Source organism: Chelmon rostratus, chromosome 18 (genome assembly GCF_017976325.1).
Source record: "Chelmon rostratus isolate fCheRos1 chromosome 18, fCheRos1.pri, whole genome shotgun sequence".
NCBI classification, from domain to species: Eukaryota; Metazoa; Chordata; class Actinopteri; order Chaetodontiformes; family Chaetodontidae; genus Chelmon; species Chelmon rostratus.
This window is the reverse complement of record NC_055675.1, coordinates 2,230,227-2,254,970: the sequence shown is the minus strand read 5'-3', so window position 1 is coordinate 2,254,970 and position 24,744 is coordinate 2,230,227. Positions and strand designations below refer to the sequence as shown.

The window sequence follows — 24,744 nt, the reverse complement described above, 5'->3', positions numbered from 1 at the left end:
CATAAGAAATAAATGAGATCAAGACTACTGCTGTCAGACCAATGACATATTGTGAAAATAGATGATGAGCAGTTTCCAGGCATGTTTTTAATATTTTTTTAATATTTCATATTTTGGAGCTCCTCATGACTTTCCAGAATTACATTTGGTCCTTGAAACACTGCTGCAGGTCGTGGACCAATTGATTTCTGTCCTTAATACTGCCTATGAATTATAAGCATTTGCAAACCCACAAGTAGGTTATTGTGCCTATGGGGAGAACAAATAAAGATGTGTGGACTGAGGACCAGGTCATGAAACATTACTAGTGACTAGTAATGGGCTAGTCATGGGTTTATTTGGTGTCAGAGAAGAGATTTGATCACATTGCTTTTCTTAAACCTGCTCACACATTACATTAATCCTCAAAAAAACAAAGGTCATTTTCTTGTAGTCCTTCGTCCACTCACTGTGCTGCTTGAACTATATTTTGTGATCAGATGTCAAACATTCCCTGTGGATCCACCTGAATCTAATCAAGGATTGGAATCAGTGGCATTCTGTTGTGTGAGCATCTGAATGAAAAGAAATCAAATGTTCAAGCTTTTTTCACGTTCATAAATGGAGGGAAAGGGGGAATGCTTATTATATTTGCTCATCTAAATTTATTTTGAGAGTGAGAATTGGGAGCTGAGCCAGGCAAAGGTGGTGGAAATCATTAAATGACCAAAAGGTAAGCTTACCACCACCAATATGACAATTCAGTAGCCTCACCATCTCATCCAACCAGCCCAAAAACCAGAAAGAAACATCTGGGCACCTCTTTGTTACTCATTAGAAGTTAGCATGTATTTCAACACATATTTTCCCTTCTTTTAAGTTTCAGCAAACAATCAATAACCATTAGATCTCAGCTGTCTCTCTCTGTCTCCTCTGTGTTTAAAAATGGTCTGACAGGGAAAGGGAGACAGAGAGAAATTCATGAAGCTATCAGTGCAGTGCACCGCGGCAGCCTCCAGGGGGCTGATCCTGCTTCTGGGAGCAGCTGGGGGCTATCCAGAGTGCTCTCTTTGTGCCCTGTCCACAGTGGTGTGGAGGAACTTTGAACCAATATCCTCCAGGTCCAAACATTGTCTTCACTTGTTTCATAGTCTTTATTTACACCCACTGTTTGGTGTGTTTTCTGTCTGAACCTTGAATCTGATTTTAGGTGTGAGTACAATAGAGTAGAATATCTCAGTTCTGATTGCTGCAGTCCAGGGTTTTCAAAGTGTGGGATAGTGAGCCTCCTCTAAGAGAACTCAAAAGCATGCCACCCCCCCCCCCCCCCCCCCCTAATTATTATTACTATTATTGTTACATTTTAATCATCCGTATCTGTGTATGTCAGTGGTCAACCCGCGACTCCGGAGCCGCATGTGGCTCTTTCATCCCTCTGATGCGGCTCCTGAAAATAATTCATGAGCATTTATTTAAAGTATATTTGATTTTAGTTCGTTCATTCTGAAAGAAATCGCTCGCGCTCTCAGATGACAGCTTACGATCCTGCGTAAAGATGCAGGTGAGGGCGCACAGACCGTCAGTGCGCTGAGGGTCAGGAGCAGAAATCCCATTAACCACGTTTGATTAATATTTTAATTGCCTATTATTTAGCATATATTTATATTTTTTCATTGTTCAGTGAAATAGCCCTTTTATTATTCAGGTTGACAGCTGACTGCACGCGCCAGTAAAAGGATAACAGCACGCAGAGAGTGGACGCATTTTTACCTTGCTGCCAGTGGAGAATTTGAGTTCGGTGTTTTTTTCATAAATACAAGAAGGACTCAAATAGACTGAGAATTTAATTTATAATCAGAGTCATACTTCCTCTGTTTTCTGCTCACCCCAGACCCTGTGCCCACTCTCACTTTCACTCGAGATCCTTAAAATCGATCTATCTTGCGAATTTGCGTGTCATCCTGTCCCAGGTTTACTTTTTCTCTCGCCTCCCCTGAAGCCCTCTGACGCCCCCCAGGGGAGGCGCGCCTCACACTTTGAAAATCACTGCTGTAGCTTGATGGTTGACAGTAAACTTAGATAGCCCTGTTAGTTTTTTTGTTGGCCAAAATAATAAACTTTCTGAAACATCCCATCAGTTTCCAGCCGTTGTTGCACTGGGGTCCTCACTGCATTCCTATAGAAATGCACAAACACTGAGCATTGTGACATCTATGTCAGTTAAAAGTGTTTCAGTAGCATAGAGCCTTCTGACCAAAGACTGAAACTGAAGCTACTTTTGTCAGTCGATCTCAATAATGAGTCATTTATCTCTGTCTATCCTCATAATATCCATTTAACCATCTTTTGCATACTTAACTGTTTGTCAGTGCTAACAGGCTTGATACACTTCATGATTCCTTTTGTATTCACTTCATTTTAAATATCACCTGTAACATGTTTTATCAAGTTTGCTCTCCCAGTATATGACACTTGAGATTTGGTGTTGTTCATTAAACTGCATTTATGTAGTGGTATGACAGGTGACCATTGACATTATAGTCTAGTGTGTTTTAACATATATACTGCAAAAACAATTCATTAAGCTTGACATTTAGATTTTCAAAAAACATGCTGAGGTATTGTTTTGTGGAAAAATATGCTTTTAGGTTTAACACAATAAAACTAATATAGACAACATTATTAACAATAAGCAACAACACTGCTAACATTAACGTAGAACAACATCAAGGATAGACAGAATGAGGGAAAATATAAAAGAATAATAATGAATACATGGTTCATTGAATACATATTACCACTACTAATAATTATTATCCTTGTTGATGTTAATAATATTATTAACATACGTCTTCTTACTGGCTACTTAAAAATGCCTACTGTAGGCACAATAAGCCGCTGTAAATGTCTGAAGAAAAGAAATGTATTTGACTGGTCTCAGAGTGGGTCACTGTGATAATAACAGATGATTGATGACTTCATGTGAAAGGCAGGAAGAGACTATATAACCACAATATACAACTATATATGCAGGAATTTTGTTATTTTATTTTGCTTTATTGCAAAAATTTGAATGAATTGTATTTTTTTTGTATGTTTTGTTAATGTTCTACATAAAATATAATATATTTAAATGTTATATATTATATTTTATATATTTCTTCTACTTTGTTTTTTATTTGTTCGTGGGGGAAACCGGAGCACCCGGGGTAAACCCACCGGGCATGGGGAGAACATACAAACTCCACACAGAAAGGCACCAACCAGTTGACAGGTTGTTCCTGTGAGATGACACCGCTAAGCAGTGCACCACCATGCCCGCCTCATGGGACCTGAAGTCCCCTACTTCTTCCACTTTTCAGGTTTCCTTAATCCCAAAAAGTGTCTTGTTCGTTTCCAGATTGAAGCAGTCTTTGTTGTCTCTGGGAGCCTCTTGTCAGCATCTTCAACCTCCGTGGATTCGAGGGTCGGTTTGCCGGTGCTGGTGGACGGCGTCTCCTGAGCGACTTGAGCAGAGTGGGCCTCTTTCGGGGGTGTGATGGCGGGGGCATGAGGGAAGGGCTGTTGTACCTTCCGTGGCTCATTCTCACGCTCCTCTTCACGCCTGGCTTTTTTACGGGGAGGTCGCCCGTCCTCTCTCTCGGCCTGGAGCTCAGTGGAAAGCTCAAGGTTTCGTGAGATCTGAGCGTCGAGCTGAGTTTTTAACTCCTCCACTTCTCTCCTGAACAACGTCTCCTTCTCTGAGACGTGTCGCTGCCAGTTGTTCGTCTCCATCTTTTGACGAAGGGCGTCCTGCTCGGCCCTCAGGGTGTTGATCACGCACCGGCCTTCTGACACTGTGTCAGCGTGAGACTTGATTTCCTTGTCGAGCTCACGCTGAAGGTTGTCAGCCTGCTGTCTTGCGGTGATGAGATCAGCTTCATACCTCTGGCTCATCTCCTGGTGTGAATTCCTTGTCCTTTCCAGCTCTTGTTGGAGAAGCTTGCTCCTCTCCCTCTCCTCCTGGAGCTCAGCTGTGAACTTGTGCTGGCTGAGTGTAAATGCCTCCTGGAGCTCCTGGTAATATCTCAGAAGGATATTCTTCTGCTCCACTTCCTTCTGAAGCTCACGCTGAAAGGTCTCAGCCTGCTGTCTGACACTGATGTCAGTATCACAGCTTGGCCTGACCTCTTGGTGTGAAACTCTGATTCTCTCCAGTTCTTCTTGGAGAGCCCTGTTCCTCTCTTTCTCCACCTCAATCTCAGCTGCGAACTTTTCCTCGCTGAGTATGTGAGCCACCTGAAGCTCCTCGTAGTCTACTTGAAGGTCTCGCTTCCTCTTCCTCTTGGCGGTCTCTCTGGCCTGAGTGGCAATCTTTGCAGTGTTGAGAGTTTCTGGATTGCTGTACTTTATCAGCCTCTCCAGCTCTCTCCTTGTTTCTTTTCCCCTGTTGATGTACATTTCTTTCAGGGTTTTCTGTCTTTGCCACTGGCGTGTGGTCCAGTCCAGGTCTTGGTTAACAGCGACTCTGGAACTATGCCCACTGAAACAGTTGGCCATCTCTGCGCCCATCTGTTTATTCAGTTTGCGATTGTCTTTACGAAGATCCCGACACTCCCTGAAGGTGTCCTTCCTAGACTTACGGGCGACTGGCCCTGTCTCCATGCCTCTTGATGTGCTGATGACCCTCATTGTCTTTGGTTGGTAGAATCAGTCTCAAAGAAATGCTGTTACGCGCAGTTGAAGTTTGTTTCTCACGAATGTTCTTTTCTCTCCTTGCTCACAGTGTTGCCACGTATTCATAGAATGATCTATCTGAACTGTTGCTGCCTTATTCATAGAATTGATGATGTCATAATCTAAGTTCCTGGATCTTTTTCCTGTTTACATTCAAAATTGCATGTTTTTTTTTCAAATGTACAGAAAAGGGACTGCCCCACGGACAACACTCTAAACTTGTTTTAAAACCTGTTTTTTAGTCTGATTAATAAGCAGTGTTCACAAAATACCTGGAATATTGCTGTACCTCCAGCTTTCAGCATACTACACTGTAAATGCTAACATACAAATTAATTAAATGTCATAAGTGAACTAAACTCAGTTTTCATCAACCTGTAGTGAACACTACTTTTAAATAAACAAGTATTAATTTGGGGTTGGAGAACTTGCTTAACTTGATGTATCCCAGCTAAATCAAATCAGAAAAAATCATTTATTGGACCCAGTGTCCTTTGCCCGTTCTATCAGACATGCGCAGATCTTTCCCGCCCTCTTCCCGTATTACCGGTGGTATTAAGGCGAAGAAAAACGCGTTCAAACTTGATTTACCGGCGCTATAGCAGATTTAAATCTGAGCGGTTTTAAAGTTAGCAAGCGCAAGGGGAGTTTCGCTTCCTTTTTTCAAAATAAAATCACCAATTCTATCGTTCATGGGTGTTTTATTTTGTGGAAAGAACAGGAAGTGCGTTACTCACTACGGCTAGCTTGAGTAGTGCCGAATTCGCCCGAACAAAACTGTAAACAGTTGTTATTTGGACAAATTAACGACACATTGTGGATCTAAACTGCTATTTTCTAACCTAAAAATGTTTGAAATATCGATAAAGTGATTTATTTACAGAGTTAGTGCTAGAATTAAATCAGCTTCAGTCTGCTGGTTTCGGCTCAGGTAGGCGCTAAATGCACTGTGGGGTGTTATGTGCGCCGACTTAATCGGTTTTTGCTTTAGAGTGTGTGTGTCATCTTCCCTTCCATTTGCTTTTCTCCATGTACAATGCTCCCCCTCCATGTTTGATCAACCTGCACTGATAATTTGAACGTGTTTGAAAATGCATTAATCACAAAAATTAGGGGAGTAGATCACATTCCCCCCGTTAGTTCACCACTTAAACACTGGTCTAACAGTTGAGAGTCTACGCTCATGCGCAGGAGCTTCCTCCAGCACATGCCACTTTTTTCTAATCATTTGGGGAATGTGATGATAAACATATGCCGAACATTGATATGCAATATCCAGTCTGACACCAAGACAATATATATGGTCTTGGTGTTAAAATTCAGGCTGAAGCAGATGGTCAGCAGTCCACACATACCCCAGTTTCAGCAATTACAGGTATTCACCTAATGCCTCATACACTGAACAATGAATCATTCAATATTTTTATTTGTTTCATGGGTTGGGATTACAGACATGCATTAATGTCATGGCAGTTGGACTAAGAAATTCATTGTACATTTTATTTTGTGATAGAAAAATAATCCTCCCTCTCTCCCCCTCCTTCCCTCCCCTTCTCCCTCCTTCCTTTTTTCTCCCTCTCTCCTTCCATCTTTTCCCCCCTCCTTTCCTTTTCCCTCCCTCCTTTCCTTCCTTCCTTCTTCCTCCCTGTACTTCCTTCATCTTTGTTTATTGATGGAAGGACAACAGCAGGGTTAAGGAGCAGTTCATGTAAAAATAAAATTTTCCATCACCTACTCATCTTTATGCCAGTTGAAACAGAGGTGAAGTTTTTTTTTTAAGAACGCAGGTTAAAGTCAAAGTTAAAGTCAAGTTAAAGACCTTATGCGCTGTGAGCCTCGAGAGCCACCGAGCTCAAAAAAGATGGCCTGAATTGCTTCAAAGGTATACTTCATCTGCTTTGGATAATCAATTTGCCAAGTAGAGAGGTCTGGAATGTTATGTAGCACGATGTCCCCTCCCAACACAACTGCCTGGTCTCGCACAGACGTACCGCCATCGCCATTGTAGGACGGTGAGGACAGCAACAGATGCACCGTTCAGCACCGGTTCCAAAATGTCAGTGTCCTGAAGAAAAGCAACAGATGCATTATTGAGAGCTAAGAAAAGCTAAAGACAAAATCCATTTCTGCTGATTTGAAGTTAAACGTCCGTACCATGCTGGCCATTTGACTCATGGAGGTTTTAAGAAGAAAAAGCATCTTTTTCTTTAATTAATGACACAGTAGCTTTCACCCACCAACCTTGTGATGAGTTTTGTACAAAAGTATTTTCTGCTACGGAGCACCCACCAACAATGCCCAGCTGCTTCTCAGCAGAAAAAAGGGAGCAAGAGTTATAGATCTGGACTGCACTGAGGGGGTGTATTTTTCTATTTATTTTGGATGAACTCATCCTTTAAAACATCAGATGGGAATTACAAATTAGTTTACTTGAATTACTTTTTTTGTACTTATCAAGCATTTCAGGAAAACCTTTGTTGTATCTTCTCAGAGGAAAATGTGCAGGCCTCTCAGTGCTGCTGTCTTTCAGTGGGACACAATGTCGGGTCTCTAAAGAGTTTTCAGTGGAAAATAAGCATTTTAATTAAAGTAGTAATCTAGTGTACCTATACAGAATGCAAAAAAACCCCTCTTTTATAGTCATGAAGATAAACACAGGTCAGACCCAGCAACATGTAGAACTTAAAAAAAACAACAACACTGCAACCATGTTAACAATTTGACTTTACTTTTACAAATTACAATTCTGTAATAAATAAATACTACCAAATAAGAGTATAAAGCAATGACTGCTGACATTCATTTTTACTGCGACTCTTTAGTGATGAATGGCCTGAAAAGTTTGCATTTATCATGGCAACCTTCCGAAATACGTCACCTGTTTGTCTCATCTGCAACAAAACTGTTGTCGTTGCAAAAGAACATAATCTGCGCCGTCACCACAACACTGACTATGCACACTCCTGCTCTCTGTGGAGCTGAAGGCCTGAGCACATGTTGGGGGTCTTGTCCTGAGGACTGTGGCACATTAAAGACGCTGGCTGTGTAGTGAGCCTGAGGGACTCACCAGGGACCCTGGTCTGGGGCTCTGAAGCAGTTGCCCACTTTGTCCAAATGGTGACTTAGCCATGGTTAAAATTAGGAGGTATTTTCATCATTAGCTGGCAAAAACTGGCTTCCACATAATCATTAACATTAACAACATAGTTATCTTATAATTATGAGATGCCTGTAATTATTAGACACTGAAATCATTATTACAAGATGAACACACGCACACACACACACACACACAAATGAAAGAGAGAACCTGGTTCAACTCAAGGCATGAGCAATGTATACAAAACAGTCATGACATTAACAAAATTCAACACTTTATCTGTTTTATCCATCATGATCACAAAATACCTGTATCTCCTTTTTCCTTTCATGAGTCCAAGTCATCCAAAACCTGAATCTGGAAAATATCTGGCTCTATAGGCAGATGTTCACCAGTTAGTCGCTATAACTTGCTGTAAGGTGCTGGACAGGTAGTAGCACATGTGGTAGTAGTACAGTGGGTTCATCAGAGCTGTCTTACTGAAATCTGCTGCTAATGGAAGGTTATGAGAGATCACATTGAGCTAATACAGTAAATATGCTGAAAGGATGCCAAAAATTGTAAAGTTGTTTAAAAACCAAAACTATTAGCTGAAAGATTCAAGATTCAAAGTTATTGTGAGTGAGCATGGACATTTCAACGAAATTTGCATTGCAACCCCTGTGTTAGAAACAAGATAATAAGATAATAAAACAAAACAGAGATAATAGAATGAAATAAACGAACATGCAGTAAAATATGCGTAGAAATAAAAATATGCTAAGACAATAAAGATATACCGACAATGAAATATACAAAGAGCAGCTGCTAAAATGCTAAAAGATTCAGTGGAAAATTGCAGAGGTGGGTCATCATTGTGGGTTTATTGGTATATGGCTATCAATCAATCAATAATTTGTATTTACTCTGACTTTCCACCTTGTACTCAGGGGGCAACTAACAGTGTTTTCCAGCAGTGTACGTTTGAATGCGCTTTCCAAATTGATTTTGCGCAAATACACGGTGCGTTACGGTTTGCATCCACACCCGGAAGCACTGCACGCTTCCGCACTCGCCTCTCTGCCGCCTTCTTCTGGCACGCAGGAGTTTAACTTCTGGCTCATGTGGGCAACTTACTGACGCTAACCGCGCGGTGGTCATCGAGTCGGGCTTCGGAGAACGGGCTCGGTGAGTTCTTTTCGCGGTACCGTTAGCTGAGACCGAGTGTGCAGACCGCAGTGCCACCCCCGCCGTCACACTGTGACATTGACATATCAGCACGTTCCTGTTAATGTGTGTACAGTAACGTTCGCCTCCGGAGCGCTTTCCCTGCATTCCCCCCCCCCAGCTCCAGCTACAATGAGCGAATACTTCAGCCTGTCGGACTGTGATGTTATCGGCTTCGACCTGGACCACACGCTCTGCCGCTACCATCTGAAGGAGACCTCCAGGGTGAGTGTGTGTGTGTGTGTGTGTGTAGCGCGTGCAGCTAGCTCCAATACACAATGGTACGGTGGCCGCGACGCTTCGATCCGCAGCACATCTGGATTAAAAATAGAACGGAGCCGTCAATACGCTCCACGGTCACGCCTGTGTTAACGCATCCTGTTGAAAATGCCTACCGCTGTGCTCGGTGGTTAAATGGAGAGATGTGTGTCAGGTGATGCGATGCTCCTGATGCTGCAGTCACTCTGCGTGACTCACAGGTTGAACGTCGGCGGTGATGATCATACATGTCTTTAAATCCTCTTCAGTGCCTATTGGCAACAGCATGTTCTCATACCAGAATGCGTTAAAACGTTAGCTGGTGTCTGTGACAATAACAAAACAGACATGGCTGTTGATTATCAGCCAATCATTATGGCTTTATGGCCTGGAGTTCATTTATGCTCTCACTTGTACCATGCATGTCACATATATGTCAGCTAATCCTGCCAGTGCAGCAGCCAAGTATAGGCAACTACAAATCCCTCTACTGCAATGTTCCCAATAGAGAATTTGTCAGCTGACTAACACTGATGGGAAAACAAAACTGACCCTATGCACATGCAGTCAGGCGACTCATGTCTCTTAAAATCCAGTGTATGATTAAGACATAGATAGGAGATTCAGATTTTCTAATAATGAGCTGCTTGTTCCTCGTAAATGGCTGAACTACCTTGATTAAATTTAAAGCTGCAGTTATCAATAATTTTGATATGAACAATCGATCAAAGGGCTGTGTGCAATGTCACTGGTGTCACCTATGACAAACCCATAGTGGATTAATACCTAACTCTGTCATTACACTCTGTCTTATGGAACTTTTTTGCTTTTTTCACTCACTTTTGGTTTTCCAGCCCATGCATTCTCATCGACGCTCTTTCCAGCAGCCTCAGGCAGCTGTTTTCAGTGAAAAGGCTCTGATTAACCCACCGTACACTACCAAATAGTCAGTAGATGGACAAAGTTAACAACGTTCTTTTTCTCAGGAGTTGGAGAAAAATGCAACAGAGGTAAAAAGAGTCAATATGTGATTTACAAGTATTCAGTGTACAAATCATGACTTCAAATGAACGTTAATGTTTCTCTCTGTCTCTTGGATGTGTAAATAGGCCACTGCTGGGCAACATGTTCGCCATAACAAGTGTATAAAACCATAAAATGTCAATATTGCGTTTATGGCTTGTAAATCTTGTGCCAAGCATGAAAATATTAAGCTGTCACTGATAATCACACCCTCAACCAGAGAAGGAGGAAATAATTGGGAAAGTCAACCTGTGCAGTGTTTAGCTTTAAGACAAACCTTTGGATTCTTGGCATTTGTTGTCACACTTGTGTTGTGCTCTGCATAATGACTATGCTGCTCATTGCAGTAAGCGAGGCTATCTTTTCATTGTTTTTGCAGCTGATCTATGAGAGCTTTGCCAGGTATCTGGTGGAGCATAAAGGCTATGACAAGGACCTGCTGAACCTAACCCCTGCTACCTGGGATTTCTGGTGAGTCAGCAGCAGCAGTTCCCCCAGCCTAGCGGGACAATTACCTGAAGTGGTATAATGAATACCTAATTATCTTTCAGGGATATTAAAACTATATTCATCCAGTGCTTGTGGTTAGAATTACAGCCTTTGAATCACAGTATACCAACCTGCATTTCTTCACTCATGAACATGCCTCTTGCTCTGCTTTGTTGACTGTTGAATGTAGGCCATTACTCAACCCAAATCCAAATAAAATCAATATTCACACCGGGATGTCGCTCTTTCAGGACCTGAAGGATTACAAGCATTCTTAAAAACTGTCTTTGTCATTTCAATTTTGCTTTTAGTTACAAGCTTTTAACACAGAGACACACAGGATATATAGTAGGCTACATGTACAGTTATAATGTATTTGCAAGATACACAGATATAAGGTATTGTTTTTAGGAATTACAACTTAAAATTATAAATCATAGTGTTTGAAACAAGTAGCAGGTGTAAAACATTGTTAAGCAAGATTGGTTCAACTACAGTCTATAATGTCATTGTAAGATGTAGTTCAATCACTCAGTACTGACACAGGAAAGACCTCCATATTACATATACTCAGAATATAAGATAAGTGTTATCACTTGAGACTTAAGGTTGAATCAGCTTTAATATAATTGTTGCCATAAAGTAATCTACAACACTTAAAATGTTTGTTAATCGCAAAAGAATGTTTGACCCCCACACCATGTTGAGTGGGGCTCACTTGCTACGAAAATATACCCAAAATTTTCTATGTGTGAGACCAAGACATTGCTTCCTCAGTGTGAGGTGGGCGCTGTTGCAAAGTTGGGTATCATTTCACCTGGCTATCCCCTTCCTAAGGGCTTGCCACCCCCCCCCTCCTCCCTAATTCAACTGGCGCATAAGCCCTACTTTGTCATAATGCATATAGCTTGTAACTTTCTGTTCAACAAGTGTATTGCCAAAGCAATGTGTTATCTCATTTTTACATAATATGTCAGTTAAAATAATGTGCAGTTGCCAAGCAAGTAAATTTGAACAGGCCCTATTCATACTGTATTTATAACATGCTGGATTTTGTGTCCAGTTTTAAAGGGCTAGTGGTGGATCTGGATGATGGGAACCTTGTGAAGCTGGCTGAAGATGGAACTGTCTTGCGGTATGTTCTTGCTGTATGAAATGTATGTGATCTGCTTCCCGAAACAGCTCTTCAGTTCCTTTGTCAGAATTCTCATTGTTTTCGTAGACCTTGAAAATGGAATAATAGAAAAGTTTTATTTCTTGCTGGATTAGAGCGACACATGGAACCAATGACCTCAGCACGGAAGAGATCATTAAACATTATGGTCCAAAAAGGGAGTGGAAGCACTTCAACAGCCTCAATACCTCCTTCACAAGATCTGGTATAATGCTTATATCCATCCTCATTACCTATGCTATTGGCTATTAAATTGGCTAGTGTGCATAATCTGGATTTTTTTCACCTGTCATTAGATTTCATTGGTTCACTTGTCTTTTGTTTTGATCATTGCAGCAAAATACTACTTCTATGACAACTACTTTGATCTACCTGGGGCTCTCCTCTGTGGAAGAGTTGTGGACATGTTGCATAAGGTATATCATATATCATATTGCTGGTTGAGACTTTCACATATTTATATATTAAAATCTAACTTTATGTTTTTGTGAATAGCGGGGAAATGAGGTGAATTCCGACTTTTGGAAAGACATGGTTGCTGCCATTGACCACAATTACAACACATCTGCATTCAAAGGTACGCCTTCTCTTCCAAAGCAGCACACATTTTAGTTTATAGCTCATGTCTGATGTCCCCTTGTCAAGGATCCATACTGTAAAGAAAAACACAACACACAGAGGACGTTTTCTGTTTCAAACTAGAACTTTTATTCTGTGTTTTGGTCAGTAAGTGGTACATAACTTAACACATCCAATGGGACATAGTTGTTTTTAAAAAAAATTGCAGTTTGAATTTCTCATTCTGTGTTGTTTTGCTGATCACAGTGCTGATGAGAATGTGTTGATCTCTAATAACATATAGTACAACAGTTTTGCGTGTCTTTTGTATGTATATTACAGGAAAATTCTTAAACAACAGACATTAACAAAAACAAACACAAATAAAAGACATGCTGTAAATGTTACAGGCAGTTGTAAAGCACCACTTAAGATATCTTCCAATATTCCATGTTTCTTAAAATTGGAAAGGTACACACATGGGGAAAGGGATCAATTTGAACCATATATTTTAACATTTTTCTATGCATTTATACCTCTGTCAGTTGAATAATTTGTCAGCAGATTTTTTTCATTATTGTAAAGACTTGAATGAGGCAGTTAAACTTTCAAAAAATTCCAGCCATATTTTTGAATTTAGTCTACAATCTCAATTTGTATTTTTATAAAGTGATCTATTTCTCTGTGTAGTTCACTGTTTTGTAAGGTATTGAGGTTTATTTGGATTTGTGAAATCACGTTGAGGCAATCAAGAACCCAGAGAAAGCGCAGTGAACATTGTCTGCTGCAAAAATACCATTACTCTCATCATCAGGGACCTGGACATAGACTCTGTCACCGGCATTCAGCATAAGAACAGCACTGCCTGACATCTGATCCAGGAAGCCCTTGTTGTACTCGTCATAGGTGAAAACTACTGGGTCCTCATTTTTGTAGAGGGCCACCAGTGCATTGGCACCATTGACATGGATATGATAGCTGAAATAGTAGAGGCCTGGGATCTGGCAGGTAAACACACCACTTTGAGCATCATAGTGGTGCTCCCCATTGTACAGAACTTGGTTGAACTGAATAGGGGTCGCAGCTGGAGGGTAGGCTGTGGTCAGCACAGCACTGAAGGCAGACATGGGGGCCTTCATCATCTCATGAGACATGTAAACCTCGTGGGATTTAATTGGCATGCTCTTCTCATGGTGGTAAATCATCTCTCCTGGTGGGCCAGGTGGACCAGGAGGACCGGAGGGACCTGGGAGACCATCTTGACCTCTGGCACCTGGAATTCCAGGTGGACCTTGAGGACCAGAAACTCCCTTAGCTGTCATGCCAGCTGGGCCGGGTGGACCTGGCAAACCTGGATGGCCCTTAAACCCTTGGGGACCTGCTGGACCAGGTGGGCCAACTGGTCCCATGGGTCCTGGCCTTCCACTCTCGCCACTTTTTCCTGGTGCTCCTGGGGTGCCTGAGTGTCCTTTTGGTCCTGGGCCTCCATTTGCACCTGGAAGTCCTGGGGTACCAGCATGGCCTTGTGAACCCTTTTGACCCTGAACACCGTTATGACCTGGAATTCCTGGAGGACCTACTGCCCCAGGGGCACCTGGTTTTCCAGTGAAGCCTTGAGCTCCCTGGTCACCTTTGGTTCCCCTTGGGCCTGGTGCACCTACCATACCAATATCACCTTTGGGTCCTTGTGGGCCTGCCTCACCCTGGAATCCTCTTGATCCCTGTGGACCAGCTGGGCCAATAGGACCAGGAGCACCTGATTGACCAGTAAAACCAGTAGGGCCTGGCTCTCCTTTTTGACCAGTGGTTCCTGGAGTACCGGGGGCTCCTCTGCTACCTGGTATTCCAGGTTCACCTGTTTTGCCAACACCTGGCATGCCAGGGGAGCCTGGCTGACCAGCAGGACCCTGTGGACCTTTTGAACCCATAGGTCCAGGCATACCTGGGGTACCATTCTGGCCTGGTTTCCCTGGTGCTCCTGTGCCTGGAGCCCCTGTGTGACCTTTTGGCCCTTGCATGCCCATTGCCCCAGGAGTACCATCTCTTCCTGGTTGGCCACTCTTTCCAGGTTCTCCAGGATAGCCAGGGGCACCAGGTTTACCAACTCCAGGTTTGCCGGGCATACCGGCTGGGCCCATTGGTCCAACTGGGCCTGGTGATCCTTGAACTCCAGGAACGCCAATACCTCTCTCTCCTTTGGTGCCAGGAAGACCAGGAATACCAGGATGTCCCTTCAAACCAGGCTCTCCTCTTGGTCCCATTGCCCCAGGGATGCCAGCTGGTCCAGGTTTTCCAACAGAAGAAATTCCAGCAGGTCCATGTGGTCCAGGTGTACCAGGTGCACCTCTGGGACCCATTTGTCCAGTTGCTCCAGGTGCACCTCTCTCACCTGGGATCCCGGGGGCACCAGGTTTTCCAGGGCCACCTGGGCCTCCAGGTTTACCTGCTTGAGAGTAGCCAGGGGGTCCAGGAGGTCCTGCTGGGCCTTGTGGTCCAGTATGTCCTACACCACTCTTTCCAGGAGGTCCAGGTGGTCCCATTGGTCCTGGCTCACCTGGAGCACCTGGAGGACCTGGAGGACCGTCCCTGCCTGCAACCGCTAGAGAACACATAAAAAACAGATACAGATGATATAATTATTCAGGTAATACAATGCACTTGTCATAATGTCACAGGCATCTTTGTTAGATCAGTTTTGTTCAGTTATATAGTGAATATATAACTATAAACATCTGTCTATATAGTAAATACATATCGTGAGTCATGATCTTTAGTATAAAATGGGACTTGCACGCATTGTTGTAGATCGATATAGAAAATATACAGATGCAGGCAAGAATATCCACTGTTGTCCCCAGGGAAATGACAAAATGAAACAGCATGTGTACAATCAATGATTTGCTTCATTTTGAAGCATTTCCCTCTACTTTATTTGACTCATTGTGCCTTTTCAGTGCATTAGGCAAGATAAATCCTTGGTCCTGGAATAACTCAAGGTTTGGTATTCTCTATAAGACCACAACCTGACTGAAAAGACTACACCCTATGATTGTAGGGTGGGTTGTGGGGACAGCACTCCTTTTTTCTCCAGGATATTCTTCACAGCACCACTGGTCTGAGGTGGTGTTCTCACCAAGCTTATGTCTGCTGGCGTGGGACCCAGCATACCAGCCTTTGTGCTTCTCAGTTTCATTTGCCCACAGTATGCTGCACCCGTTTTTTTCCTTCATTGACCATGGCCGTCAATGTATAGTTAGTGGTCTGCAAGTTGTCAACATCACCTTGATACATTTCCTGCCGCATAGCATAGAGTTTTAGGTAAGGTCAAATTAGTCTGTCAGCATGTTATTTCACTGGAGGTTACTGCTCCCTAATCTATATTTATCACTAAATTCAGCATAAGAATAAATATACCCTATAAACCGAATGTGGAAGTGGAGCCATTGTTTATTCTCTGTCTCTTTTTTTTATTTGTATGCTTTTATTGATATTTGACACTGGAGAAATGACAGGAAATGAGGGGTCAAAGGGATTACATTCAAGGCCAGAGTCTAGGGATCTCAGTGTCTTAAACCCCAGACCAACAGGTCACCCAGTTGCCTTTTCGTAAATTGTAAACAGGATTTTATTTTATTTGTGATGGCTTGTCGGCTTGTGAAATGAAACACAAATGCTTCCATTTTATGTGTTCTACTAGTTAGGTTAAAGCTGATTTACTGCAAATTTCCAAGTCAACCTATACATGATAAATCTGTAACTGTATTAAGAATATAGGTACCATTTAGGTTTTTCAATAAAATGAATAAACAAAAGAACAACAAAAAAACCCTTTTATCAACCAGGGCTTTAACATCAAAAAGGTATGAACAGTAGAGTACAGGAACAGTCCTAATGTTTGACTGTGCACAAAGAGCATCTCTGATAAAATGCTACCACACTGCTTTCCTTTATACACCACAGTTCTGGATGCATCGTTGCCAAAAGAAAAGTATGACCTGTCAATGAACCAAATCCAACGGTGTTGGCTCTTTCAAATGTTTGTTGTGCTTTGAGAAGAAAATCTTGTCAGAGCTGTCATTTTCAAGCCACATAAAGCTGTGCCTGAAACCCCACAGCGGTTATGTGTGCCAGAACTGGTTTATTTGGCAGCCAGAAACACCACGAAGTGGAGGTGATGATACTGACCACGGTAGCTGACCCAGGAGCCGGACCACATGTGACCTGGTAACATTGTCACGTCTATTCAGTGTAGAATCTATATCCATTCCCAGTTTGGGTGCCTTCAGTTAACAGTTGGAGTCTTTATTTTGTAATTCTTCTCTTACTGTCCTCCATTATCTCAGCTACAGAGTGAAGCTTCAGTAAATTTGTGGTAGTTTGTTTGAACTCGTGAGAGTTTTTCTGTGCAGTCTGTTTTGTTTTTTCATTCTAATTGCGTGGTGTGATTTTAATACCACAATGCAGTTTGTTAGGGCGTGCCTGCCTGACATCTGTTTTGGACATTTGTCACATTTGAGCTCTCATTGTGGACTTTATGTTCTATTTTTATGTGGAGGCACACAGTAAACCACATCAGAACCTCTTCAAAAACAAAACTGGGGAAATAAATTCTTGACTGTCCAATACAGAATTTGAATCATTGTTTAGTTGGGATATAAAATACAGGGTTTTGCATCACCGTGGCAGTTACATCAAGACCACTGGCTAGGGTTTTTATGACACATGCAACAGTGACAGTTTCCTTCTTTAACCGTTATTTATCCAGAGCACAAGTGCTATTTTACTGCTATACCCCACCTCACAGTTATACACATTCACATCAGTTCAGCCAGTTCAACCACAGCCTTCTGCTCTAAGCCAATGAGAAGCTACGCTTGACCTGCTCCTGCACCTTGATGACAGTTAATGACGCCTTTGGCAGCCTCATTTATGAATCTGTATGAGCTAACAGTCTGTCAGTTTGCATAAGAGGATAACGACTTGAATCTGCAGTTAATTTACTAATGTTTCTTATTTGTCATGTTCTTTAGATTTTTGGCAGTAACTCTATGTTTATTGTGGATTGCTTTAAATCATATTTGCCATGTGCCCACTCCCCTGCTTTTTCTAATTAAAAATCTCTAAGCATATGTCCTATAAATTCCAACAAAAGTGTAACTTGAAGGGTCATCTGGTGCTATTTTGCAGTTTAATTTGTCTAAATTTGTCTTAATTGTTGAACCAAAACAGATGGATTATGGAGCTGATACAGTCTGAAAACGGTTTTACTGTGCAGCCTGCAGTGATTTGCAATGACCAATTGGCTTGCCTGGAGTAGTATGATACCAAATACAAATAGATGCAGGCATCTTTTCTACTGCTGCTTATTATCCCCAGATGGATTTGAACCACCTGTGTTTGTGTTCATTGCTGCATATTCCCTTATCACGCGATTGTCATAATTGTTATTGTAGCCATTCTTACTTAACCTTTGTGAGAAAAGACGTATGTGACTCACCATGACTCTTGACGGGGTAGGGAGTCTTGCTCACTTTTGGCACATGGTAGTACCTCTCGGGGGTTGCCTCAGCCAAAGCTAGGAGGACGAGGAGAACGCTTGTGACCCTCAGGTCCATCTTGTGAAGCTAAACCTGCAAACACAGAATCCATTCATGAGAAGAGGCACCCTTGCTGCCTTTCTCTAATGACAGTCAGCAACCAAATGACCATGTAGGAAAGTCATGGCATGGCACCTGTGTTGCTGCACTCCACTGACACTTGACGCTGAAAGTGAAGTACCGTGTAGTTGGTGCATCAGTTAATCTTACAGTCAGAGTGAGGTCTGAATCTTTCATCAGATCAGCCAGATCATACTTTTCTATAAGTCCTGCCCTCCTGAAGTGACGGCTGCTGTGAAAAGTGTCCACCTGTAACGCCTCTGACTGAAGATTTTCACCCCCCCGCTAAGTTTTTAAGTATATACACATACATACATTTATCTTTTTCAATCTAAAAAAACAGTCAAGGGAACTATTCTCTTGCAGTATAAACCCAGCCTCAGCACATGGCCCATTAGACTTGAAATGCCAGCAACCACCAGTGCTTCACCACTAGTCCCCCCCTCAGTGAGAACCAGGCTGCAGAGGTGGAAATCTTCTGTTCACTAACCTGAAGCACCAAAAATGCCACCTTACCTGGAAGGTTTACGCTCCAAAGAAACAGTGGGAGGGGGGCTCCTGGCTGCTGTCCTTGCGCTGAGCTTTTATATCCTTAGTTGTGGAGTCTGTCTGAGTGGCAGCTGCTGCTTCCCAGGGCACTGGGCTCAAGGTATTTATACTGAGAAGGGCTCCAGCATCGTGGAGGATCTACCTCGTGTGGAAGGACCTCCTTGTTCTGATGTCATCTTTAATGACGGGTGCCATGTCCTCAGGAGGCCTGCCACTTCAGGGTGATGGTCCTCCCTCTCCTCCCTGTCGCCTCTCTCTTCATCTGGTTCTCTCTGTCCGTATGGAGCGGCAGTGAGGGGAGTCCTGTCAAACTCCATTTGGGTGAAATTTCTATAAGTTAGTTTCTTGATTCGTCTTGCTTGGGTGATCCGCAGTTACATTTGTGGCACATGGTTGTGCCGCTCTTGTAGTTAACAGCCTGATGAACTGTGTGTGTGTGCTTTTTCACAGAGATGATAGTTAAAGTCCATGCCTTACTGTCCTTTTTTAGCCTGGATTTGCATTTGGAACTGCACAAGCAGGTGTTCATTGCTAAAAACATCATGCTATTGACTTAAGTGGCTTGTGACAGGATGTTTTTCTGGAAAAGTAAAGACTGTACAAGTCTGACAATATTTTCCTCCAGTCTGAAGACTCTGTACTGATGAGGCTGTGATAGACTACACGTAACAGACAGCTATTTTCAGTTTTGGTTCAATCTAAATTACACCCAGCTTTTAATGGGCACTGGAAAGTTGTGGAATTTCTTTTTTATCTGTAATTTCTGGATTTGAAAGACAGCAGTGTTCACTAATTTAGATGCATTTCTGAACTCACCACCAGCTTGATTTATGTTCAGATTTAAATTTCACACAGTAAAGTCTATCATGATGCTGGCAGTTTTATGTCTGTATATTGTCTCTGTGATTTTTACAAACTGGTGTGTGGTTTGCGGCAGGGATCTGCAGTGCAGCTTTAAGACACCAGGAGGCAGGAGTGAGGTTTTCTTCTCAGTTGCTACCTGCTTCTTCCTCTGTGGAGCCTCTGGTCTGCACTTGAGATTCACTGAGTTTCAGCATTAGAGGAGCTTGGAACATAGCTATAATTCTACTGGAGGGCTGAAAGTTGTGAATCTGTGCTTATGGACATCTTATGGTCATCTTCTTATCAAAGGTTTTAAAAATCTCCTGCAAAAATATTTTTATATGCACTCAAGTACTAAATAGAGCTATAATGTCAACAAATATATGTGTTTACATGGGACAGATTCACTGCTCTGTGGCATTTAGAGATCATGATTCTTTTACTAGAATCTTAATTTTATTGATTGATACCGATATTAATACTGTGAGTTAAATAAAACAGTAAAAACAGTTTTCTTTTTTTCTACACGTAACACGTAACATAGCTAAACATTTTTGATCAGGATGCTGTAAGATACAGTGTGTATTATGCATGAGATTTTACAGCATGAAGATAAACTCAGCAGTGCTCTCTGGTGGGCAGCTTACAATAGCAGCAGCCAAACACTGTTTCTAAACTTCCTCAAAAACTGCAATAAGCTAAGCTAACAGTACCAGTTTATTGGTTGGACTTAAGTACAGAAACATAATAAAGTCTCTTATTAAATTAACCCTGAGAGGCGTTAAAGGTAACCAGTGGAGAATTTTGTAAACAAGCACTAAAATGTTGTGTGTGTGTGTCTATTTAGGCACAAAAATGCGTTAAATGCTTTTCCCTCCTCATCAAACAGTGGCAGAGATGATTTTGAAGCCCTGCATTGTTTAATTCTATGGTTCCTTGCTAGTAGTTGTCTTCTTCCTTGCCTTTGTCGGCACATTGTTGCGTTTCTTGGCATCTTACCAAAGCCAAGTGTCGATTGGAGGAATAGCATGAAACCACTGGCAGTACTGTGCATTGCTTCACCCACATGTGTTGGCGAGCAGATGTTCCTCCACTCTGAATTTCTTCAGTGTCTCTCCACACGGTATCTTCAAAGGATTATTAATGTTATATTTGATTTGTTTAACCCGTACAAACCTCATAGTAAAAATGTTGTGCTTTTGCATTGAGTTGAGTGAGATGGGATGGACTCTTTCTTGGGTGGGATCAGTGACTTCCTGCAGCCTCTGCTGGCCACGGTAAAATTTGCCAAGTGATACTTATGCTACAATACCCACATTCAGTCAAACATGCTATATCTCCAGCATACACTCTGCAAAATGTCTGCCTTAAGTTTTTTTTATTTATTTATTCAAAAAAGGAAGGAGTCAAAGGAAATCTACCAGTAGGATGAGAATACATTTTATAATAGATCAACTTGTTTCAAAATAGGGTAAGATAAATTCACACATCTCTGCAGCAAAAGAATAAGTTTAGCATGAATTATACCATAGCAAAACAGAGTTAAAATATTCTGGCTACTATCAAGGTTTATGGTTGCCTTGACAGCAAGTCTTGACGTCTGAATGTGAGATCAAATGTTGTTTTTCTATTGTAAAAAGGATTTAACTTGGTGATCGTCATCCTCCTCAACCTTGCATTTGCAATATATAACAACCCTGATTGGCCAAGCCACTGCGTAATATATCTGTGGATTTGGAAAGGCCTTTGGTTCCCTTTGCCCGTATCATTTAAACTACCAACGTCTCAGTGGCTGCAGATGAGTGCTCAGTGAGCTGTGGCATCTTTGGTAAACTCTTTGAATTAAATGACAGAGTAGTGTGGGGGTGGAGTCGACATTTAACAACTTTCTAAGCTGCAGATATGCCACTGCATCTCACCATGAAAGTGGCTGTGACCGCAGTGAGGCCTGGCTGCTTTTTCATTCATTTGGATCGTTATTTTTTTTTTCTTTTTTGGCGTGTCAGAATTAATGCCTCCCTCTCTAAATCTGGCCACCGTGAGGTTAAATGTAAAGGGATACTTAGATTCACATGCTGTTTCTGGGTAAGCTTGTGCTGTGTATGGTAAAAGGGAGTCACAGTGCATAAACATGTAATTAAGAAGAGAAATTTACTGTATGGAAAGCAGCACTGACAGAGCATGATATTGAGTTCTCCTCACTGTTTTTAGACACTTCCTGACAGCAGGGTGGGTGGTATTTCTGGGAAGGGTCTGCTGTAACTATTGTTTTGCCCCTCTGAAAGTCTTAACATGTTGCTGCTGCTGCACTCCAGACATGACTTAATACTCCTTCAGTGGCTTTAATTAACTCTGGTGATGACAGGGGTTGTCCCCCAACATGCACAGCCTCTGTTTTCCATATTATCCTGCAACAATGTGCTTAAGTCTCATTTGTGTGTCTAAATGATTCTGAAGAAATGCATTTTCCACTCTGGTCATCAGTGGAGAGAAGATCAAACATGGCCTTTGATTTTCTGAACTGAACTTAATGATTAATGTTGGTTGTTTTTTTATTCTTTGACAAAGGTCATTTGATGGTTTCATACGAGTGAAGTGAAGACTTTAAAAATGAGATATTGATTTGTCAGATCTATATTCAACTTCTAACAGGAATGCACAAGATAAACATTTTTGGTTAGGCTCACTTAATCACACAGTAATTGATTTTTTGGCCACTTGGAGGCAATATAACAAGCTGTGGATACAACAGTGACATATTATCATTGTATAAAAATGTGGTTAATGTGTTAGCAAACAGATTCCCAGTTTTAGCCAACAAGGAGAAACATGATCATTCATTTGGAGCCGTGTTTGTGTCCACCTGATAAATCTAAATCCAATATTTGCTCTCTTTTAGCTTTCTTTTTGGTCTCCACCAACTCATAAGAAAAATATTTGGAATTTTGTATGTTGCTGAGCAGGCAGTGAACAGTGCCTTGATATTATAGTATATATCAGAGCTCTTTGACTGGAAAACAGCTGACTTGCTGCATCTGGAAACCACATCGATGAGAGCTGTGAATGATGCTAAAAAGCTCCATAGAGCTGAGGGGAACGAAAGAGTGGATGATAAGTCTGGAATAATTCTAGGTGTTGCACTACAAGCACCACCTTTCACATTACATTACTGCAACTTGAAGTTTGTTTATTCTATATGTGCATGTGTGTCTATGTCATATATTGCAGTTGAAAAAAATGTCTCTATTACAGTTTGTCCATGAGAGAACAGTGTTTCAAAATCACCCCAAATGTAAAAATCACCAGGCTGGAAGCAATGAATCAGCTGATCTCAGTCTTCAGCTGATAACTAAGTGATCCCTTGATGTTGATTGGTTGGCCTGGTGAGCTCCTCCTTAGTTGGAACTAAAACCTGCAGCCACACGGCCCTTTATGGAATCTGTTTGACATGCCTGTTACAGGTCAACATTGACACAAGTCTCAGAGTAAAACAGAATTTAGGAAGCCATACGTGAATTGTTGGTGCATGAAAACATATAAAAGTTACATACAGTAATTCCAACGTCACTGGTTTGTTTCTGTTTGTGATGCACAACTTACATTTTGTTATTTGTATTTTTTACACCTTGCTTTGTATTTTTCTGTATTTGGACCGTCTCGTCTCCATTTGGTCCCAGAGAGCTGAAGATTCCATGGCGCCTGAGAGAAAGGAGAAAATAATTGCAGGTTGATGTTCCTATGCCAGCAGGAAAGAGCGGAAAGCAGGAGCTAAAGATAGAGTGTTTGAGCTGGGAAGTGACGGTGGTGCAGATTTAACGTTTTAATAAACCAAATATGCCACTAAGAGGCACTTAGAGCTTTATGAATGGAAGGACTGAAGCTGGACCTCCTGGCTGAGTGTTAGCTGCAATTACAGGGACCCAAAGACAAAAATCATGGTTGGAAGTTTGACCATCCTGAGGCTAACTGTAATTCAGAATAACAACCTAAGGCCTTCACTTTGGATCTGGATTTTCTTTTCTTTTTTTTTCATCTTGACAAAATCTTGCCTGAGTCATTATGAAATTATGGAAAGCTTGGTCTCACGACAAAGAAGAATTAGGGCCAGAAATGTTGAGTTTCTTGGTTACCTAATCAGATTTTGCTCTCATTTTCGGATTTATTTTTGGAGCAGGTAATGGGTTACTTTCGAGCCAATTATCTTAATCAAAGCTGAGTAAGTGCTATAACGACCGGTACTTTTCATTTTTACTGCGCCTCCCACTCCACCTCATAATCAGCAGCTTTTACAAGGGCGGTGTTGTCTACCCCAGCAGGTGAAGACGATCTTTAATGCTGTGACACAATTGCACATTTTGGTCTTTGATATGATATGATATGGTACAAATATATTTAGTCTTGCCTGGGAAGGTTAGCATGGAGACCCAAAAAGGCAGTACGAGATTATCTGATGAGTCAGAAATATAACCGATTACATCAATAAATGAGACTGCTAGAGTGGGGTGCAAAAAAAAAAAAAAAAAAAGCGACAACAAAACATAACAAGTACACAAAATGTTTCCTTAATCTCCAATCATGTGGCTGAAAAACAGAAAAGCATGGCTTCACCAGCTAATTTTACTTGATGAGCTAGTGAAATCATTTTAGCTGGCAAGCTAATGCTAACAAATCTGCAAATTTCTCCTTGGAGATAAATCTATCTATCTCTCTGTCTATCAAAGCTGGCTAGCTAGGTTTTGATTTTAGTTCAGTTTACCTTCTATAGAGAAAACTGTTGCATGTCCGTTATATAAAGAGTAATGGATGAGCGAACAAGGAGCGATTCCAGACACAGTCATGGATTTTATTCAGGGTGGAAAACATTGTCACTGTTAGCTTGCTGTCTAAAATGCTTTAGCTACTTTTACATACACTATTGCAGTGTGTAATACAGTTTATGAATGACTAACATCATCTGCAGTGGCTCATGTAGGTCTATTTATGCTGAATGAGTTCATTATAAATGTTAGCTTCATTTACTGTAAGTTTGGTGCTTTGCATGTTTAGCTACAACTCAGCTAGCCTCACAGTCATCTCGATTACTCCACTGACACTCTCACACACACACCCTGAGTCAGTCATTGCACTCGACGTGCTTGGACATGCCTATCTTATTTTCATAGCCTAAGCATCACAAAAATGAGGAGTGAGGA

At 41.7% G+C, this 24,744-nt stretch overlaps 2 protein-coding genes across 3 annotated transcripts in view; one reads left to right on the top strand and one right to left on the bottom strand.

Annotated features, from left to right (window-relative positions):
* Nucleotides 1-8,857: 8,857 nt before the first annotated feature.
* nt5dc1 (5'-nucleotidase domain containing 1) overlaps nucleotides 8,858-24,744 on the top strand; it is a 63,885-nt gene continuing 47,998 nt past the window's right edge. The window contains exons 1-7 of one of the 2 annotated variants that reach the window (XM_041958272.1): nucleotides 8,858-8,962; nucleotides 9,078-9,226; nucleotides 10,662-10,753; nucleotides 11,835-11,906; nucleotides 12,041-12,150; nucleotides 12,282-12,361; nucleotides 12,441-12,522. In XM_041958272.1, coding sequence (XP_041814206.1) covers nucleotides 9,134-9,226; nucleotides 10,662-10,753; nucleotides 11,835-11,906; nucleotides 12,041-12,150; nucleotides 12,282-12,361; nucleotides 12,441-12,522 — 529 coding nt within the window. In that variant the 5' untranslated portion in view covers nucleotides 8,858-8,962; nucleotides 9,078-9,133. Of the gene's footprint in view, nucleotides 9,227-10,661; nucleotides 10,754-11,834; nucleotides 11,907-12,040; nucleotides 12,151-12,281; nucleotides 12,362-12,440; nucleotides 12,523-24,744 lie in introns of both variants that reach the window. The other variant, XM_041958271.1, reaches the window with a different exon arrangement.
* On the bottom strand, nucleotides 12,630-18,823 carry col10a1b (collagen, type X, alpha 1b). The gene is made up of 3 exons (XM_041958270.1): nucleotides 18,677-18,823; nucleotides 18,001-18,133; nucleotides 12,630-15,102 (listed from the first exon to the last, which is right to left on the bottom strand). Exons 2-3 carry the CDS (start codon nucleotides 18,116-18,118, stop codon nucleotides 13,238-13,240), a joined length of 1,983 nt encoding a protein of 660 aa, XP_041814204.1. The 5' UTR covers nucleotides 18,119-18,133; nucleotides 18,677-18,823; the 3' UTR covers nucleotides 12,630-13,237.

Coding starts and splice junctions, on each gene's coding strand:
- col10a1b (XM_041958270.1), bottom strand. CDS start 18,118: ATGGACCTGAGGGTCACAAGCGTTCTCCTCGTCCTCCTAGCTTTGGCT. Junction 15,103..18,000: donor CTACCCCGTCAAGAGTCATG/GTGAGTCACATA, acceptor TGTGTTCTCTAG/CGGTTGCAGGCAGGGACGGT.